The sequence below is a fragment of the Lonchura striata genome, chromosome 1 (genome assembly GCF_050655825.1).
Source record: "Lonchura striata isolate lonStrDom1 chromosome 1, ASM5065582v1, whole genome shotgun sequence".
In the NCBI taxonomy this organism is placed as follows: domain Eukaryota; kingdom Metazoa; phylum Chordata; class Aves; order Passeriformes; family Estrildidae; genus Lonchura; species Lonchura striata.
Window position 1 is genome coordinate 118,802,906 of NC_140703.1, and position 19,480 is coordinate 118,822,385.

At 67.5% G+C, this 19,480-nt stretch overlaps 2 protein-coding genes across 5 annotated transcripts; both read right to left on the bottom strand.

The window, feature by feature from the left end:
* Positions 1-59: 59 nt before the first annotated feature.
* APBB1 (amyloid beta precursor protein binding family B member 1) lies at positions 60-7,279 on the bottom strand. Its single transcript, XM_085588062.1, has 14 exons — positions 7,163-7,279; positions 6,118-6,751; positions 5,543-5,721; positions 5,226-5,282; positions 5,044-5,150; positions 4,648-4,684; positions 4,111-4,248; positions 3,447-3,571; positions 2,726-2,840; positions 1,993-2,077; positions 1,423-1,506; positions 1,184-1,305; positions 519-695; positions 60-453 (listed from the first exon to the last, which is right to left on the bottom strand). Exons 2-14 carry the CDS (start codon positions 6,641-6,643, stop codon positions 286-288), a joined length of 1,920 nt encoding a protein of 639 aa, XP_085444188.1. The 5' UTR covers positions 6,644-6,751; positions 7,163-7,279; the 3' UTR covers positions 60-285.
* A 2,393-nt stretch (positions 7,280-9,672) lies between these two features.
* On the bottom strand, positions 9,673-18,333 carry TRIM3 (tripartite motif containing 3). Of its 4 annotated transcripts, none has more exons than XM_021538764.3 (12): positions 18,205-18,333; positions 17,198-17,339; positions 15,222-15,456; positions 14,667-14,827; positions 14,231-14,411; positions 13,154-13,877; positions 12,863-12,966; positions 12,429-12,596; positions 12,186-12,354; positions 11,405-11,475; positions 11,159-11,299; positions 9,673-10,346 (listed from the first exon to the last, which is right to left on the bottom strand). In XM_021538764.3, exons 2-12 carry the CDS (start codon positions 17,323-17,325, stop codon positions 10,194-10,196), a joined length of 2,235 nt encoding a protein of 744 aa, XP_021394439.2. In that variant the 5' UTR covers positions 17,326-17,339; positions 18,205-18,333; the 3' UTR covers positions 9,673-10,193. The 4 variants fall into 4 exon arrangements, with proteins under 4 accessions (XP_021394439.2, XP_021394441.2, XP_085444209.1 ...); XM_021538766.3 differs by lacking the exon at positions 18,205-18,333 and adding an exon at positions 18,033-18,152; XM_085588083.1 differs by lacking the exon at positions 18,205-18,333 and adding an exon at positions 17,919-18,038.
* Positions 18,334-19,480: the final 1,147 nt, after the last annotated feature.

Below are 19,480 nucleotides of genomic sequence, written 5' to 3' on the forward strand. Positions count from 1 at the left end.
CTCATCCTCCTGCTCTTGCTGCTCCTCCCTGTGTGAGGCCAAATGCAGCCAAGCCGGGCTGGTGGAATGGGTTTATTAATTAATGATTTAGTACAACACAGACCCTCGTTACACCACATGCATTGGGGACCTTGGGGGGGGCGCGACCCACCGTGGGGGCAGTGGTTGGGGGCAGGACCCCGAACCCAACACCCTGGGTAACTCTGCACCCCGGAGCATTGGGTCTGCGGTCCTGCCCCCAACGCTGCCTTGCCCAGCCACGTGCCCCCCACGCCCTCGCCCCACTCACGGGGTCTGCGCCCCTCCCCGCCGCGGTTTGAGGGTCCCCAGGAGGGTCTGCACCCCTCGGCGCACAGAGGAGCCCACCCGCCGCGCCACCGAGTCGGCCGGGGGGGCCGGCAGGCAGGAGCTGGAGGCCTGGGGCCGCGCATCCAGGCACTTCTGGTAGCGGAGCTGCGGGGAGCGAGGGGGTCAGCGGGGCCGGGGGCGGCCCGGGGGGGGCCGGGGGTGCCACTCACCACGCAGGCGGCCTGCAGCGCCTCGCTGAGCCCCGCGGCGTTGGGCTCGCACCACACCATGTGGCAGCGGAAGGTGCCGGGGGCGCTGGCCATGATGAAGGCGAAGGCGCGGACGTCGCGTCCCACCCCCATGAAGGACAGGAACCGCACGCGGCACTCGCACAGCACCGCCTCTGTCTGGGGGCACGGGGGTCACCCGCAGCTTGGGCACCACGGGAGGAGAAGCAGCGGGCATCGGGGTACCCGTGGCAAGGGGAAGGGGTCACCAGGGCACCCACACGATAGGCAGAGGGGCGGCGAGACACCCCCAGGATGGGGACAGGGTCAGCAGGGCACATGGAATGTCACTGTGAATCCCTGGGGCTGGGAGGGGGTTCCCCAAGGCCCCACGGGATGTGGTGGGATGGGGACACCATGGAAGGAGCCGTGGTGGCTCCCTGCTGCAAAAGTGGGTCTCTGTAGCCCGCTGGCGCGTGATAGAGTCACTCAAACCCCAGAACAGGAAGGGGTCACCAGTGAGGATGGGGGTCAACACATCTGCCCAGAGTGGGACAGGGTCACCGCAGCCCCCCAGGGTGGTGGTCCGAGCTGGGGATGCACCTGGTGACTGGGAGGGTGGGCGTAGGTGGGGGTGCCAGGGGAGGGGGTCCAAGGAGGGCACGCACCTGGCGGTGAGCGATGGTGAGGGTGGCGGGGGCCACACTGACCACCACGGGGGTGGGCGCAGGCGGCTCCCCTGAGCCAGGGGCCAGCGCCGCCTCCAGTGCCGCGTTGATCACATCCATGCCTGGGGGGCACAGGGAGGCTCAGGGCATCTCTGGGGGTGCCCTCGCCCCACAGCTGCTGCACATGGGCCGGAGGACCCCCCGAGACACTCCCCCTTCCCCTCAAGTCCCCCACTCACCCACTGGCTTGGCCACAGGGACACAGCCCAGGTAACACACGGGGAAGCGCTGAACCACCTCACTCTTGGGGGTTGGGAACTCCACTGTGGGGGAGGTGCTGTCAGACACCCCCAGAGACCCCCAAACACCCCAGAGCCCCAACATCCCTCCAGAACCCTTCCCCATCCCTCACTGCTCACCCAGCACCCCAACCCCCCAAGACCTCTTGCACCCTGGGCACTGCAGTGCGTGGGGGACATGGCAGACCTCCCCAGAGCCCTTCAAGTACCCCCCAGAGCACCCCAACACTCCCCCAGAGCACCCCCAGAGCTCCCAACACCCTCAACTGTGCCGCCTTGCTCTTGGGGGCCACGAGCCCTACTGTGGTGGAGGACATTGTGGGACACCCCCTAAACCTCCCTAAAAGCCACTCCCTTCCAACTGCCCTCCCCCAGCGAATGCAACCTCCAGACCCATAAGCCCCCTCCCCTGCAGCCACCCTATCCCCCAGCAGTCCTCCAGCCCTTCCCAGTGACCCCCAGACTCCCAGAGCCCCCCCAGTTCTCTCAGAGGTACCCCTAACCCCGTACCCTGCAGGGGAGGCTCCCCCAGCCGGGGCGCGTCTGTCCCCAGGCCGCTGCCTGCTGCCCGCGCACTTCGCCGCTCCGCCGTCAGCTGGGGCACAGGGGGACAGGGCCCTCCCGGATGTCACACCAGTGACCTCCAGGGACCCCCGTGGTGACCCACAGTCCCCCAGCTGTCACACAAGGGGCACCCCCAGCCCTCCTGGCCGTCATACCCTGGGCACCCACAGGGACCCTCAGGGATCCCTGGGCCCTGTGGCAGGTCTGTGGGGACGCTGGGGTGGGCAGGGGCTCACCCCTAGGGGCCGGCTGGAGGGGCCTGGAGGTCTCACCTGTGTGCAGATGTGCAGGCTAGGGCAAGTCCTGGCGGGTTTCTGGGGGTCTCACCTGGGCACAGACGTGGTGCAGGCCAAGGAAGGGGAATTTGGGGTGGGTTACCTGGGCCTGGGGGAGGTCTTGGGGGTGTCTCACCTGGGTCCAGACCTGGTGCAGGTCAGGTGAGGGGTTCTCAGGGGCTTTTTGGGGGTCTCATCTCAGGGGGCCTGCAGCCCAGGCCAAGGTGGCAGTTTGGGGCGAAGCCCAGCAGAGGGTTGGGAGGGTTTTACCTGGACACAGAACCAGTGCCGGCCAGAGTGGGGGAGTCCCGTGGGAATTTAGGGGGGGGTCTCACTTAGGCACAGACATGGTGCAGGCCACGGGGGCAGTTTGAGGGGTCCTGGGCAGGTCTGGGGGGTCTCACCTGAGCACAGACACGGTGCAGGCCGGCGGCGACGGCGCTGGCGGGCCCCTCGCAGCGGAACACGTGGCACTTCAGCACCTGCGTCAGGGGGTCCCGGGCCACGTATGCAAAGTCCCTGGGGGGAGCAGAGTGTGCTCAGGACCACCCCGGTCCCCTCCCCACCCAGTCCGGGCCGGGCTGGGGGGCACTGGGGGTCTGGGGGCAGGTTGGAGCCGTACCTCTCCCTTATTCCCGGCAGCACAGTGGGACAGAGCAGGGTTAGGGGGTGCTGGGGGAACATGGGGCCCCTCCTCCCAAGCCCCAGGCCCCAGCCCTCACCCCCGAGGAGATCTGTTCCTGCCACACACCCTTCTCTGCAGGGGGCTCGGTGTTGGGACCCCATGGCCCCCACCTGCCCAACCCACAGGACCACATCCCCATGTGGGACCTCCCAGCCCTGTGCACGTGACCCCCACAGCTCACCCATGCGGGGACCCCAGCCCCACGGCCCCCAGCCCCACATACATGGGATTCCAGAGCCCCCACCCCACATGGTGTGGGACCTCCAAGCCCCATGGGGGTCCCACACACGGCGATCCCCCCATCCCTGCACCCCACGTGCACAGGATCCCCAGCCTCTGCAGACACCAGAACCCCGTGCCCTCTACACCGGACACCAGTGCCACCTCAAGCTCCACACTCGTGGGCATCCCCGTGCCCCAACCCCACCCGTGCCCCCCACCTGCTGCCATGCCGCCCCACGCCCCACACGCGGATGCCGCCCACGGGCTGTGCATGCAGCAGGGCCCGGTCCTGGGGGTCCACCAGCTTCAGCGTGCGGTCCTCCAGCAGCAGCAGTGCCCGTGCCTGGGGGCACAGGAGGCTCAGGAGGGTGTTCCACTCCCCCAGGTACCAGGGGAGCAGTGGGGAGGGTGTGGGATGGGTTTGGGGCACACAGGGGGCTCTGGGGTCACTCACCAGGTGCTGCGGGAGCAGCACAGAGGGTGTGGGATGGGTTTGGGGCACACAGGGGGCTCTGGGGTCACTCACCAGGTGCTGCGGGAGCAGCACAGAGGGTGTGGGATGGGTTTGGGGCACACAGGGGGCTCTGGGGTCACTCACCAGGTGCTGCGGGAGCAGCACAGAGGGTGTGGGATGGGTTTGGGGCACACAGGGGGCTCTGGGGTCACTCACCAGGTGCTGCGGGAGCAGCACAGAGGGTGTGGGATGGGTTTGGGGCACACAGGGGGCTCTGGGGTCACTCACCAGGTGCTGCGGGAGCAGCACAGAGGGTGTGGGATGGGTGTGGGGCACAGGGGGCTCTGGGGTCACTCACCAGGTGCCGGGGGAGCAGCACAGAGGGTGTGGGATGGGTGTGGGGCACAGGGGGCTCTGGGGTCACTCACCTCCCCCCAGGTGCTGGGGGGGCCCTGGCGAGGCCCCGAGAGCTGCCGGATGCAGGCGCTGACAGCGCTGCTGCTGCGGCCCGGGCCCAGCTCCTCCTCCCGCAGCTGCACCCAGCCCAGAGAGCGCACCGGGAGGCCCTGGGGGCAAGGGGGGAACGGGAGTCAGTGGGGGATGTGTGGGGCTGGCTGTGGGGCAAGGATGGCATGGGCTAGGGAGAAGGGAGTGATGCGGGGCAGGAAAGACATGGAGCATGAGGGGCTGTGGGGCAGAGATGTGAGGGGCAGGGGGGCAGGGGGGCAGGCTCAGCTCCCCAGCAGTACTCTGGCCCCTCAGCACCCCACTCTGCACAGCCCCGGGCCCTCGGCAGGGTAGACCCCACAGAGGGGCAGGGCCAGGCCCCTTCCGTGCAGGGACAGCCTGGGGCATCCCTGCGCTGGTGCCTCAGCCCCCGGCAGGGCACCAGGCAGTGCACCAGACCCCACAGCAGTGGGGAAGGGGCCCTGTGGGCTGGGAGGGTCAGCAGAGACTGGCCCTACCTTGGAGTCCAGTACATCCTCCTCGCCCAGGGCCATGCTGCAAGGGGAAGGGTGGAGGTGTCAGCGACTGCACCCTGTGTCTGGGGCCTCTTCACCCCCAAACCCTGTCCCTGAAAGACCTCTGGGATCCCTCGCATCCTATACCTGGGTCATTGCACCTTGAGCAACCCGGACTTTCCCCTCCAAACACCTGCCTTGAGATCCTGAGAGTCCCTCAAGTCCAACCCCATCCTGAGACCACATTTCCCTGCCCCACACCTGGGTCCCTGCCCCCCTCAGCTCCCACTTCACCCCGAACACCCTCTCTCAATTCTGTTGCTTGTCACCCAGTGTCCCACATCCCGACAGGCACAGCTCTGCCCGTGAGTCCCCCCAGTCCCTGTGCCCCCCACTCACCCCTCTCCTGGTGATCCTGGGCCTGGTGACAGCATCTCCAGGTCTGACACTCCTGGCTCTTCATCTTCCTCTTCCTCTTCCTCCTCCTCCTCCTCAGCCGTGGGGTCCTAGGGGCAAGGGGGCTCTGTGGGGTTGGGAGGGCACTGACCCCCCACCCTTTCCCATCCACTACCCCCTCTCACCTTCCACAAGTGCCCATCATTGAAGGTCTCAGCCGGGGCAAAGCTCGTCCAGGAAAGCTGCAGGGGGCTGGGTCAGGGTGCTCCATAGGGCAGCCCCCCAGTCACCCCACAAGTGCCCCACGGTTCCCCCCCCCATCACCCCACAGCACACTGTGGGAGCCCCACGGTAACCCAAGGGCCACAGGTGCCCTGCGCCCCACACAACCACCCCACCATCATGTCCCAGCTACCCCATGCCCCATAGCCACCCCCGTGGCCCCGCAGCAGCTGCAGGACCACCTCCCAGTGCAAGCCCAGTCCTCTTAGTGCCGACTCACGGTGGGCCCCTCGGTGGGGGTGCTGCCATCGGAAGGGCTCTCGTGGGGCCCGCCGGGGGGCTCCCACTGGGTGGTACCAGTGGGGACGTGCCAGTAGTAGGTGCCCGAGGTGTCCTGCACCCTCAGCCAGCCGGGGGGCAGGTCCCCGTGTGCTCCCGCGCCACACGGCCACAGCGACTCTGCGGGGCAGGGGGCCAGAGGGGTCAGCCCCAGCCCCACGCAGCCCCCCGTGCCCAGGGACACGGGGATGGCCCAACAGGGCTCCACAGGGACAAGGGAACATGGAAATAATGGGGGCTGGTGACACAGCACAGTGCCCGGGGGCTGGGGGACCAGGGAGCGGGAATGGCTCCGGAGGCTGAGAGTGTAAGAGTGGGCACACAGCCAGGGACCGGGGAGATGTGGAGCAGATAGGAGCACGGGGACACGGCAGGAAGGAGCGGGTGGGAGCAGCCATCGGGCTCTGTGGGGCAGCCAGAGATTGTCAGAAGTCAGAAGCCTCCATGGGGCAGCTGCGGGACAGCGAGAGCTCACCGTGGGGCTCCACAAGTCCCTGGGGCTCCACCGGTGCCCACCTGGCTCATCGGGGGAGCTGCCGGGGCTGCCCTGGCTCAGCGTGGCCCAGCTCGAGTCCTCGTCGCTGCCGGGGCCGGGCCCCCCGAAGAGGCGGCTGGCGCTGCGCCCCGGCGGCTCCCGCAGGCCCCGCTCCGTGCCCAGAGCCGGCGGAGAGACCCCGGCCCCGTCCTCCTCCTCCTCGTCCTCCTCCTCATCCTCCTCCTCCTCCTCCTCCTCCTCCGAGGCGCCGATCAGCAGCGCCCGCGGGTTCCCGGCGGCGTTCCGGGCATTGCGGGCCCGCAGCCCCGGCTCGAGGGCCCCGGGGCACTCCCCGTGCGCCCCGGGGGAGCGCCCCGGCCCCGGCCCCGGCTCCAGCTCGTTGCGGTTCTGATCCTGCCCGGCCTTCGCCCACCCGGCGCCGGGCAGCTCCTCGGCCGGGCCGCCGGGGCCGGTGCGGGGCTCGGGGGGCGCCGCCAGCCCCAGGCTCAGCCCCGGGCACCGGTTGTCGTTGGCCAGGTCGCTGCGCTTGCTCAGGGCCCCCGACATGGCGCGGGGACCGGCGGGACCCCCGGCAGGGCCCGGCCCGGCTGCCGGTGCTGGGGAGGAGGGCGGGGGGGTCCTACAGCCCCCGGGGCGCCGCCGCGTCCATCGGGCCTGCGGGGAGCGGGGCTGCACCGGGACCCCGGCCACGGACGCTCCGCGGCCCCGGGTCCGCCCAAGGACTCGGCACCCCCCGCAGCCCTCCCCGGCCCCGGGCGGCCTTCCCCAGCACCGGCATCCCCCGCGGCCCCGGCATCCCGCCCGGCCCCGGGGCCCCCGCCGGCTCCTCCACGAGCACAACCCCCGGGGTCGCCCCGCCACTCCCCCGGCCCGGGGTCCCGCCGCGTCCGCCCCACGGCCCTGCCCGGGGAGATCCCACCGGGACCCCGCGCTGCGGAGCTCCGCGCTGCCCCCGGCCCAGCCCCCGGGGGTCTGCACGGGCCCGGCCCGCCCGCCCCCAGCGCTGTCCGCTGCGCGGCGGGGCCGGCCCGTGCCCCGTGCGCTGCCCCCGCTCGCTGCCGGTACCTGCGGCGGCCGCTCCGCTGCCGGGGGTCGCGGGGGAGGGTGGGGGGCTCGGGGCGCGTCACTTCCACTTCCGGCACCGGCCGGCGGGGACAGCGCCGCCACCGGCACCGGCACCGCACGGGACCACCGGCACTGGCACTGGCCGGGGCCACCGGCACCGGCACCGCACGGGACCACCGGCACCTCTCCGGACCCTCCCCGGCACCGGCAACACCGGATACCGCCGAGTACCCCCCGGGACCGGGAGCCCCAGGCCTTGCCGGAACGGGGGACCTTCCCCCCGGTGATACTCCCGGGGCCGGTGACCCCGACACTGCCCGTGCCCGCCCCAGGGTTCCGGCTGTTCCGAGCGGGCAGCGGGAGCCCGGTGCCATGGACCAGTTCAGCCCAGTTGAATCCCCGGTTACTCCTGCGGCATCCCCCAAGGCGTGGGCGCCGCCGGTTTCCGCCCCGCTGCCCCCTCACCAGCACCGGACGGGGCCGGGGCAGCACTGGGACTCCCTGCGGCTGCTGTGCCCCCGGAACCCCCCAAACCCCTGCTGGACCGGGAGGGTCTCGGAGCTCCCGGCTCTTACCAGCCCCGGAGGGGAGCGGGGCATCCGGGGGCAGCGATGGTGGCACAGGGTGTGCGGGGTCCCTGCAGCCTGCGGGCACCGGTCTGACCCTCTGCAGGATCACAGACATTCCGTTTGGTAAGGCCTGCAAGGCTGGGTCCAACCTGTGCCTGATCCCACCTTGTCCCCAGCCCAGAGCACTCAGTGCCACCTCCAGGGGACACCTGCAGGGATGGGCACTCCAAAGCTCCCTGGGCAGCCTCTTCCAGAATGTGGCAGCCCTTTCCATGAGAAAATTCCTCCTGATGTCCAACCTGAACCTTCCTAAGTACAACTAGTGGACATTTCCTCTTGTCCTGTCACTTGTTTCTGGGGAAGGTCCCCCGTGAGCCTCGTTTTCTCCAGGCTGAGCCCCTTCCCAGCTCCCTCAGCCCCTCCTGGGGCTCCAGCCCATTCCCAGCTCTGTTCCCTGCCCTGGTCACGCTCCAGCCCCTCCAGGTCTCTCTTGCCTAGAACTGGACAGAGCCCTGGAGGTGCCACAGAGTGCCCAGCACAGGAGACAATCCCTGCCCTGGGGCTGTGCCCACCCTGGGGCTGGCACAGCCAGGGGCCATGGGCCTCTCACCCACCTGGGCTGGTGTCTAGTCCCTGTGACCAGCACCACCAGGGCCATTTCCAGCCTCCCAGCCCTCTGCCCAGCCTGGGGTGTTGCAGGGGTTTGGTGACCCAAGAGGAAGACCCAGCATGGGCCCTTGGTGACCCTCATGCTGTTGGCCTTGGCCCATCAGTCCAGCCTGGCCAGACCCCTCTGGGATCCTTCAGCACATCCACATCCCAACCAACCATGTGTGGTCCATGGACTCACTGAGGACAAGCTCCAGCCAGATCGCTGACAGCTCTGTGGGACAGCGCTGGCCCCAGCAGAGCCCTCGGAGCCCACCCCAGCAGTGCCTGTCCCCTCCAACGGGGCCCCATTCCCACCCCTCCCTGGGCCTGGCCCTCAGCCGGCTGCTCCCAGCAAGGAGCACCTGTCCCAGCCAGGCTGCATGTGCTCTGTGAGGTGCCAGGGAGACAGAGGCGGTGCCAAAGGCTTTGCTGAGCTTCAAGCGGGCACACCCACACCTGTCCCACAGCCACCAGGTCATCCTGTCCCAGCAGGAGACCGAGTGGGTGAGGCAGGACCTGCTGTTCCCAACCCCAGCTGAACCTGATCACCTGGTTGTCCTGCCCATGCTTTGGGGACCCACAGCTGATCTGTACTAGGGCCTTCCCAGCATCAGGACCAGGAACAGGCGTGGACATGCCTGGATCCTCCCTCCAGCCCTGCTTGGGAATAGAGTCACTGGCCACCTCTGGGGCCTGGGACCCCCCAGGGGATGATGAGCAGGGTCTAGGTGAGCTCTGCTGCTGTCCAGGATCCCCCATGGATGGCCAGAGCTGGCGAGGACAGGAGGAGCAGCTCTGTGACCCCCCCACAGCCCCTGTGGTATGCCCAGGGATCCACTGGCCCCAGGGACCTGCGGGGTCTGAGCAGCTCAGCAGGTCATTGACCACTTTCTCCTGGGTACACGGACCAGTATGGACCAGTTCCTACTCCTAGAACAGACCAGTCTGACCCAGTCTCCATGTCAGTATAGACCAGTCTGACCCAGTATGAGTACAGACCAGTCCAACGCAAACCCTGCTGCCAGCATAGACTAGCTTGACCCAACAGAGACCAGTCTTACCCTGTCCCCACTCCCAGTCTGTCCCTGTCCCTGCAGATGGGTCAGTGCTGGCAGAACGCCCAGGCCAGGCAGGCGCCCGTGGTGCCACTGAGCTCCAGGCACCATTCCTGTCCCTGCTTGGCCTGGCACTGCCTGGGGGCGTCCAGCGCAGCTGGGAGAGCCCGCAGGCCATGGGGGCTCTAGGGCAGGGTGTGTGAAAGACAGGCAGGGCTACGGGGCAGCACGGGGCCAGGGTACTTCCAGAATACTTTATTTTGTACATACAGTTTTGTCAGCGTGCGGCAGCTGCCCCACAACCCCTGGAGCCCCCCAGAGCCATGGAGCAGCAGTGCAGTGGGGCAGCAGGCACACACAGTCACCCCACAGTTGGGGAGGGGACCTGGGGAGGTGGGGGTCGCCCTCAAGGGGCATGGAACTCTGGACTGACCACCCCACAGCCCCCCACAAGCCCTTCCAGCAGCTCCCCCTGCCCCTCACACCCCCCACACCTTGGGAACCCTGTCAGCAGGGGCAGTGGGATGCTGGCCCTGCCATGGGTGAGGGGCCAGACTATGACCCTCAGGCAGCCCCCACCCCACGGGACCCTTCCTCACCCCCCCCCAGGCCCGGCTGCCCCCTGGGATAAAGTGCACATGAAGCCAGGATGGCGCTCGGGGGGCAGGCGAGGCCGCGGGGCAGCCGTCGCCCCACGCGCCCCGCTGCAGCTGCAGGTCCCTCCTGCCCGCAGCCGTGCCCGCGGTGTCATGCCCGTCACTGCAGGTAGCGATAGGCCTTGAAGCAGTGGTTGCCCGAGTCGGCCACGACAACGTGGCCGTCGGAGGTGAGGGCCAGGCCCTGCGGCCCGTACAGCGGGTCAGCCGCCGTGTTGATGTAGGACAGGAAGGAGCCCGCGCTGTCAAACACCTGCGGGAGGTGCACACAGCTGTGCCCTGGGGCCCATGGCCAGGGACCCCCAGCCCCGATAGCCCCACAGACCTGCAGGATGCACTCCCTGTGGGGGCATGTGCTCAAAATCCCTCCTAGCAGGACAGGGATCCTCCCCTATTCCAAGACCCTTCTCAGTTGCTTCCAGGTGACCCCAGACCCCTTCCCAGTCCATCCCAGTTCCTCTCGGTGCAAAATTCTTCCCAGTTCCTCACAGTTGACCCTACGCCCCCATGGACTGTTCCCAGTTGACCAGAGACCCTTCTTTGTTGCTCCTAGCTGTCTCTAGACCCCTCCCAGCTGATTGCAGACCCTGCACGGACCCTTCCCCCTTGACCCAAGATCCTTTCCAGGTGTTCTCACTTAAACCGAGTTGTGTCCTGGCTCCCTGCAGGTGCCCCACAGCACCTCACAGCACACACCTGGGCTGGGGGGTCAGGGACGGGATGGAGAGGGGAAAGTGCTGAGCCCCACGGGCTGCACTGGGGAGGTGTGTGCAGGTAGAGGTGTGCAGGTGTCTGAGCAGGCACAGGTGTGCAGGCACAGGTCTCTGCGTGTCTGTGCAGGCACAGGTGTCCGTGTGTCTGAGTAGGCACATGGTGTGCAGGTACAGATGTCTGTGTGTCTGTGCAGGCACAGGTGTCCGTGTGTCTGTGCTAGCACAGGTGTCCATGTGTCTGTGCAGGCACAGATGTGCTGCTACAGGTGTCCATGTGTCTGTGCTGCTATGGGTTCCATGTGTCTGCACTGGCACGGGTGTCCGTGTGCCTGCGCTGGCACGGGTGTGGTACCTGGATGCGGCTGTTGCCCCAGTCAGCCACGATGATGTTGCCATTGCTGTCCACGGCCACCCCTGTGGGCGCGTTGAACTGCCCGTTGCCCTCCCCATGCGACCCGAACTTGAACAGGAACTCGCCCTCAGCGTTGTACACCTGGTGGGCAGGGGGCACAACACGTGGGAGTCACGGGGGCCACTGCAGCCCCCCAGCCCTGAGCGCACTAGGGGGCTCTCAGCAGCTGCCTGTGGCTCTGCTCACCTTCACAGAGTGGTTGTGGAAGTCAGTCACCACGATCTCGTTCTTGTTGTTGACAGCCACAAAATGGGGTCCTGAGGAGACAAAGGGGGCTCAGCTCAAATGGAGCACAGGGAACTTATCCCCAGGATTGGCGTCTCAGCCCTGAAGGGAATGATGGGGTTCAGCCCTGGCCTTATGGCAGGGCAAGGATGAATCCAGAGCCCTGAGGTATGGACAGAGTCCAGAACTCAGAGCCCCCAGGATGCAGTCACTGCCAGAATCTGAGCCCAGCACCCCAACCCAGAACTGAATCCAGAACCCAGACCCACAATCTGTATCCAGAACCAAACCCAGTGCCCCAATCTAGGACACACAGCTCAGGACCCAGACCCAAACCCAGAACCTGGAACCACATACCAGCCTGGGAACCAGAACCAAACTCTGAACTCAAGAGCCTGGGATCTCAGTCCTGAACCAGAACCCAGAGACAGAATCTGGATCACAAGCCCAGAGCACTTAACGTGGTGCTGGACCAAGAACCAGATCCTGGCTCCCTGTCCAGCCCCTGAACTCAAAGCAGAGCTCAGAAAAAAAGTCCCGAGACCAGAACGCGAACCGACAGCCCAGAGCTGGATGCAGAAAACCAGTCCAGAACTGCAGCCTGGACCTGTCCCCCAGCCTGAGGCCATTCTTTGGGGTCCCAATGCCACCAGTCACCCCAGCAATGTGGGGCACAGTCCACCTGCCCTGGTCCCCGGGGAGCCCAAGGGCTCACAGCTGGGGGGTCCCATCCCAGGGATACCTGCGAATTGGCGCTCAGCGGTGCCGCGGGAGCCAAACCGCGCCACCAGCTTCCCGTTGGGCTGGAAGATGAAGACGCAGCACGCCTTGTTGTCCACCACGATGATGTGCCCGTTGCGGTCCACGGCGACGCCCTTGGGGCCCATCAGCCGCCCCGCGCCCAGCTTTGTCTGGGGGGACAGACAGTCAGGCTGGGAGGTGCCATGGACCACTTGCCCCACAGACCCCTGCAGCTTCCACTCACCTTGAACTTGCCCTCAGGTGAGAACACACTGACCCAGCGGTTGTCGTAGTCGGCCACAATGATGTCACCATTGGTGTCCACTGAGACCCCCGTGGGGCGCTGGAGCTGCCCTGGGGAGCGCCCCCGCACCCCAAAACGCAGCCGGAACTGCCCCTCATTACTGAACACCTGGGAGGGCAGCAGCAGCAGGGGATCAGGGGGAACACCCCCACGCCTTGAAACACAGCCAGAACTGCCCCTCGTTGGAGAACAACTGTGGGGGCTGGGGGGAGCAGGGGGTGTCAGTGGGGGTCCTGGGAGAGTTTGTGGATCACGGGATGGGAGGGGTCCAGGGATCTGTACCTGCATGCACTGGTTGTTGTCAGGGTCAATAGGGATCAACAAGAGTCAGTGGGGGTCCGGGGAGGGTGTGGAAGTCCTAAGGGTGTCCATACCTGCACACACTGGTTGTTGCTGTCGGCCACAACGATTCGGCCGGCGCTGGATGTGGAGATCCCCTGCAGGTTGGTGAACTCGCCCTTCTCCCGGCCACGGCTGCCTGCAGGCACAAGTCAGGGCACATGGGGCCCAGGAGAGCACTCACCGCCCCTGCCACCCCCTGGGGCCCTCCACCACCACCCAGGGAGCCACGAGGAGCCCTGGGGAGTGCCTAGGGAGCCCTAAGGAGCCCCCCATCATCCCAAGACACCCCTGCTGCCCCAGGGCCCCCCGCACGCCCTGCTCACCAACGCGAAAGATGAGCTCATCCTCGATGGGGTTCTCCTTGCGCTTGGCGCTGCCGTACATGCTGGCAGGGCGGCGCAGCGCCTTCTGCCGCACGTGCCCCCCGCCCGGGGACTTGACACGGCGCTTGGCCTCCTCGGGGGACGGGGGCACGTCGCTGGGGCGCAGGGCGCGCGCGCGGAAGGGGGAGCCGCGCACGGGCTGCCCATACAGCAGGATGGACAGCACAAAGTCGCCCTCGCTGCGCGGTGTGTACACCAGCTCGTAGGTGCCGTTGCGGTTGTCCTGCACCTCGGCCTCGGCCGCGGCGCCGTCGGGGCCCGTCACAGCGAAGCGCAGGCGTGCGCCGCCGCTGCGCACCAGCGCCCCGTCCTTGTCCTTGGTGGTGACGCTGAGCGAGCAGGGCTGCCCCACCACGGCCTGGCGCAGCCCCTCGCCCGTGGCCACCGTGGTGTGCGCCGTGGCGCTGGTGGTCAGCAGCGCGCCCAAGTTCTGGATGGAGCGGCGCAGCCCCTCGGGCTCGGCGTGGAACTCGAGCTGCGCGTTCTCGTGCGGGTGCTCGGGGAAGGGCCGCGCCGCCAGCTCCCGCAGCCGCTCGCCCATCTGCTTCTGCACCAGCAGCACCTCCGTGGCTGAGCCATGGTGCAGCGCCTGCTCTGTGAACGCGCAGCTGCTCAGGATGCTCTCCTGGCCCTGCCGCAGCACCTCCAGCTGTGCCTCCAGCACCTGTGGGAGCAGGACATCACCTGTGGCACCAGGTGGGACCCCAGTGCCAACACCTGCACTTGAACCACATCCTGGCCCTGCCTCAGCACTCCAGCTGCGGCCCCGTGCATCTTGTGGGGACAGCACATCTCTCTGGTGTCCGTGTGGGACACCAGCACCCACACCCAGCACCCCAAACCACTGGTCCGTCTGCACCCCCACCTGCACTGCAGCCACGGCCATAACCCCAGTGCTGGTGCTGCACTGGGACCCCAGCTGTTACACCAGCTGGGCCACTGGCACTGGGGTATGGCTGGGGTACCCACACCGCCCAGGAATGGCTGGCGAAAGGCACAGAGCCCCAGGTGTGTTACCTGCTGCTTGGCAGCACAGGTGGCCTCCAGGTCGCGCAGCAGCACCTCCCGCCGCTGCCGCAGCGCTGTCTCCAGCTCCTCGAAGCTGCTCCCGATCTCTGCCTCGGCCTCAGCCCGGCGCTGCCCCAGCTGCCGGCTGATCTCGGCTACCAGCCCCACAGCTGCTGCCAGCTGTGGGAGCCTGGGGAGACATGGGGAACCCCTGAACTCCCAGACCCCCAGCAACCCCACCCTGAAGCCCCGCCACAGCACCCTCACCCAGCTGTGGTATTCTGCAGGAGGATGTGGGCACTCCCTGAACCCTCAAACCCCACAGTACCCACGACGCCCTCAGCCACCCCTCCCCCTGAACCATGTGTGGGTGGCATCAAGCTGGCGCTGCAACCAGTGGGAGTGGGGCCACGGGGACCCCCAGAAACTCCCTGCCCCCCCCTACCTGGCACGCACAGCGTCGAGCTGGTGCTGCAGGGCTGCCTTGTGCTGCTCCAGCACATCACGCAGTGGCACGGTGCGGTGGTCCCGGTGCTCCCGCCGCTCCCCCTCCGTGCACTCCCGGCACATGGCTGTCTCGCAGGGCTCGCAGTAGAACTCCATCACCTGCCACACCTGCACTCACCTGCTGCCCCACACCTCAGCCCACAGCCCGCCCCAAATCACCTCCTGAGCCCACACAGCCTCTCCCAGACTCCCTGGTCCACTGCAGCCGCCCCAGACTCTCTCTGGAGCCTTTCTCCAAGGCCTGCAGCCCCACCGACCCCTCATGACCCTCACAGCTCTTCCAGATCCTCACAGACCTCCTCAGCCTTCCCCAGATCCCAGCCCTCCTAAAGCTCTTCCAGCTCCTCCAGGTCCCCAGCTCCCCAAGTCACATCAGCCCTCAGGACCTCTCCAGCCCCCCTGGACACAGGCAGCACCACAGGTCCCTGCAGCCACTTGCAAACACCCTGAGCCCCTGGAGTCCAGCACAGCCCTCCCAGCCCCTCGGGCCCACCTTTCCCTCGTGGTTGGGGCAGCACAGCGGCTGCCCGGTGGCGGCGCCCAGGGGGGGCAGGGGTGCAGGGGGAGCCCCACGGGGGTCAGGGTCCCGCTGCAGCACCTCCATCAGATTGGTGATGAAGAAGTTGTTGGGCAGCGCCGGGACCCCCCGCTCGGGCAGGATCGAGGTCTGGCGGCACACGGGGCACGACAGGGACAGGCTCTGGGCCGGAATGTAGTTCTGCAGACACCTGGGGTCACAGGGGTCACCGGGGTCAGGGGTCACATGGGGCACGACAGGGACAGGTTCTGGGTCAGGATGTGAAAGGAGCAGGGACAGGGGCTGTGGGGGCACAGGGGGTATGTGGGACAAGATATAGGGACAACAGGGGGACAGATGAGGGGATGGATGGGGGGACAGGACCTGCTGGGGATGGGGGATGTGGGATGGCAGTGGCGGCAGAACAGGGGCATGAAGGGACAGATGGATGGACAGGCAGACAGGGGAATGGACAGGCAGGTTGATGGGGGACAGAAGGGGGAACATGCCACCTAGGGCTGCAGGCAGGTAGAGGGGGGATGGACAGATGGGACACGAGGGCCAGGGTGCGGGGCAAGAGCACGTGGAAAGGCATGAGCACCAGAAGTGGCACAGGGGCAGACGAATGGACAGGGGGACTGCACACAGTGACAGTGGGACAGGGGCAACAGGATGGACACACAGGGCAATGAGGAACACAGGGAGAGGGGGGCAGCAACACGGACTGGAGGGTTGGGGTGCAAGCAGAGAGCACGGGGAGGGATGGACAGACAGACATGGGGCTGTGTGGTGGAACATCGGAGTGTGAGAACAGGGTGGGAGGAACAGACAAACCAGGGGACAGATGGACAACATGGTGGGGCTGCAGCGTCACACTGGGGCACAGGAGGAGGACAGACGGACAGTCACGTGGGGGGGCTGCGCAGTGTCACACAAGGATGGGAGACACAGATGGACAGACAGACAGGAGGGCTGTGTGGTGTCACACCAGGTGGGGGAGAGGCAGGAGTAGGCAGTCAGACAGATGGACAGGATGGACACAGGGCAGCAGTGCCAGTACCCCTGGGGAGATGGGTGGACGGATGGAGCGGGACCAGAGGGCTTTGGGAGCACAGAGAGAGGGGGGCCATCAGCAACAAGACCCTGTACTTAGGAGGATCCCCAGCCATGGTGCCCCCAGCCCCCACACTCGGGGGGCTCAGGGGCTGTGCAGCCCTCACAGAGAAGTGGGGTGTGGAGGGCAGGGGGGTCCCAGCACCGCCATGGGCCATGGAATGTAGGGGGTCCCGGCCCCCACCTCTGGGGGCACAGGGAAGCTGGACCCCATCTCTCACTGGGGAGGGCAGGCAGTGCAGGGGGGGCTGGCTCACCACCAGTGGGGCTGAGGGAGGGCTCTGCTCACACAGAGGTTGTAGGGGGTCCAGGAGGGCTGCAGTGGGGCACACTGGGGTGCACCAGTAGCACTGGGGTACAGGCTCAGGGACAGAGGGGGATGCAGCGAGGCAGAGGGGGCTAGGTGCACTGAGGGGCACAGGGGATGGATGCTGGAGGGGCAGAGCAGGCTAGGGGTGCAGGGGGCAGTAAGGACATGGGGGGTGCATTTGGAGGGTTGCAGTGGCAGGGCTGCAGTCAGGTCTCAGTGGGGTGCAGGGGGGATGTGCTGGGGATGGATGCTGGCGGGGTGCAGAGCACACGGGAAGGGCGTAGGGGGGCTCAGAGACAGGGTGGGATGAAGAGTGGCTGCCAGGGCACAGAGGATATACCAGGGGTGCAGTGGGGTGCAGGGAGGGGTCCCACCTCTAACAGAAGGTATGCAGGTAGGGATTGGGCTCAGGAGGTGCAGGGGGGACTCGGGAGGGGTTCAGGGAATTCCACCTCTCACAGAAAGCGTGCAGGCAGGGATGGGGTTTGGGAGAATGCAGGGGGCTCAGGGTGGGTTCAGGAGCTCCCACCTCTCGCAGAAGGTGTGCAGGCAGGGCAGGACCTTGGGGTTGCAGTAGCGGTCGAGGCAGATGCTGCAGATCAGGAACTGCTGGTCAATCTGCCGCACCACCGGGCTGGCGGGCTCATGGCGGGCCATGGTGGCTCCTCAGCCTGGCAGGCACACCACAGTGAGGGGCAGGCACCCTGCAACACCCCATGGGGCTCCCGGCACCCCACGGCCACTCCCAGCCCCAACCCACGGGCACCACACAACCCCTACCACCCGCAGGCTCGCGGTGGGTCATGGCAGACTCTCAGCCTGAGAATGGGGGGAATTTAAATGGTTGAGAGGCACTGCATGGCACCCTGCAGCCCACAGGGTGCCCCACAGCCCCCCGCCCACGCCGCAGCCCCACAGAGGGCCATAACGGACATTCACCCTGTGGCATGAGGGCTCAGCACCCCGGGCACCCACAGCACCCACTGCAGGGCATCCCACAGCCCCCGGCCCCACAGACACCTTGTGGGGCACACACGAGCACTGCCCCATGACCCCCGGGCACCCACAGCCTCACAGACACCGCGTCCCAGGGCACTGCCCTGCCCCTCGAAACCCACCGATCCCGCAGCCCCCTCTCCTTGTGCGCCGTGGCACCGGCCCCATCCACCGCCCGCCCCACAGGGCGCCCGCAGCATCCGCCCTCCCGCCCCACGGGCACGCCCCAGCGCCGCCGCGTCCGACCCACCGACCCCTGGGGACACTCCTCGTCCCCTCCCTTGTCCCCTGTGCCTCAGTGACCCCCGCAGCCCCTGTCCCCATCGCCCCCCGTCCCGCGAGCGGCCCCGCGCCCCGGCCCCGCTCACGGCGCTGCGGCGGCTCCGCGCTCCAGGCCCCGGCCCCGCCCCGGCCGCCATTGTGCGGCACCGCCCCCCCGCACCGGGCAGCGGGCACGGCGGGCGCGGGGTCCCGCACCCGCGGGGTCCCCGGTCAGCCGCGGCCGCCCCTCAGCGGGCCGGGCCCGGCGGCCGCACTCACCCCCCCGCTGCCCCCTGCTCGCGCCGCGCGGGCCCCACGGCGCATCCTCGGCCCCGGCCCGGGATGCGACAGCGAGGCGGCCGGCCCGGCCGGCACCACCCGCGCTCCGCAGGGGGAGCGGGAGCGCGCCGCCGCCTCCCTGCTCCGCGCAGCCCGCACCCCACGACGCCCCGCTCGGGATGGCGAGGCGTCGCCGCGGGACGCGCTGCCGCCCCCGGCTGGGGGGCTCGTGGGGAGGGTTCCGTGGGAAAGTGGGTAAAGCGACCCCCTCGGCTCCCCCCCAGCATCAGTGGTCGCGCCTGGGCTGTGGCTCTGCAGCTGGGGGGGGCTCCCCGCATCCAGGGGTACCCGGCTGTTGCCACGGCAACCACATCCCGACCCCGAATTTGGGGGGGTTGACCCCAGACTGGACGGAGAACAGGACTGGGGAATGTCAGCGTACGCTGGTGGGTGGGGGCATGACGGGGCGGGGGGTCAGCGAGCGTGGGGTGACGGGCGGTAGGAATTGAGAAGTAGGAAGAATATAAAAGGGGGATGAAAGGGAAGGTCAAGGCAAACAGGTGGATATAAATGGGGGCAAGGGGGATTCACAGGTAAAAAGAGGGGTAAAATAGGAGCTATAGAGGGGTGGTATAGAGGAGGTACAGGTGGGGTACAAAGGGGCTTGTAAAGGGGGGGATAGGAGTAAAACCAAAGTCAGTAGGCCTGTCCCAGCCCCTCAGTTTGTAGGGAGCCCACACTTCTTCCCACCTGCCAGCTGCCACAGCGCCTCCTCCACGTGGGATGCCCTTCATCACCATCACCCCCCTCAGCTGGTACCCCTCCACCCCGGACCCCATTCAGGATGTGGCATCAAGCCCACCTGCTGCAGCTTCCCGGGAATTCCAGCAGCTTCTGGCTGCCTCCTTTGGGTGAGGCAGCTGGGGCACCAAGCGGGCACTCTTAGACAAGGCATCCTGGCAGAGCTGGAGTCGAGGGGTGCAGAGGAGGTGCCCCTGTTCCCAGCCAGGTCACTGCTGGAGTGGGCCATGGGGGGATGATGGCTGCAGGGACAGGGAAGTGCTGATCCAGCCCAGCACATTTGGGGACCCATCAGGGAGACCCATCAGCTCCAGGATGGACCCAGAGCTCTGCCATGAACCAGCCCCCCAATAAATCTGTCCCAATCCACATGGGGGGCCCCCAGCATGGTCCCCTGACCTTCCACCTTGGCCTCAGTGTCAGAAGGTTCTGCAGCCAGGCCCGACCTGGTTGTGCAGCCATCACAGTGCCCCAG

Bases quoted from the DNA above. Each gene is read 5' to 3' on its own strand.
- APBB1 (XM_085588062.1), bottom strand. From the start codon at position 6,643: ATGTCGGGGGCCCTGAGCAAGCGCAGCGACCTGGCCAACGACAACCGG. The intron at 4,685-5,043 runs GTGAGTGGGGGG...TTCCCCTTGCAG, and splicing joins CCAGGATCACCAGGAGAGGG to CATGGCCCTGGGCGAGGAGG. The intron at 1,306-1,422 runs GTGAGTGGGGGA...TGTGCCCCCCAG, and splicing joins CCCTGTGGCCAAGCCAGTGG to GCATGGATGTGATCAACGCG.
- TRIM3 (XM_021538764.3), bottom strand. From the start codon at position 17,325: ATGGCCCGCCATGAGCCCGCCAGCCCGGTGGTGCGGCAGATTGACCAG. The intron at 15,457-17,197 runs GTGGGAGCTCCT...CTGTGACCCCAG, and splicing joins CTGCACACCTTCTGCGAGAG to GTGTCTGCAGAACTACATTC. The intron at 14,828-15,221 runs GTGGGCCCGAGG...CAGGTGTGGCAG, and splicing joins GCCCCAACCACGAGGGAAAG to GTGATGGAGTTCTACTGCGA.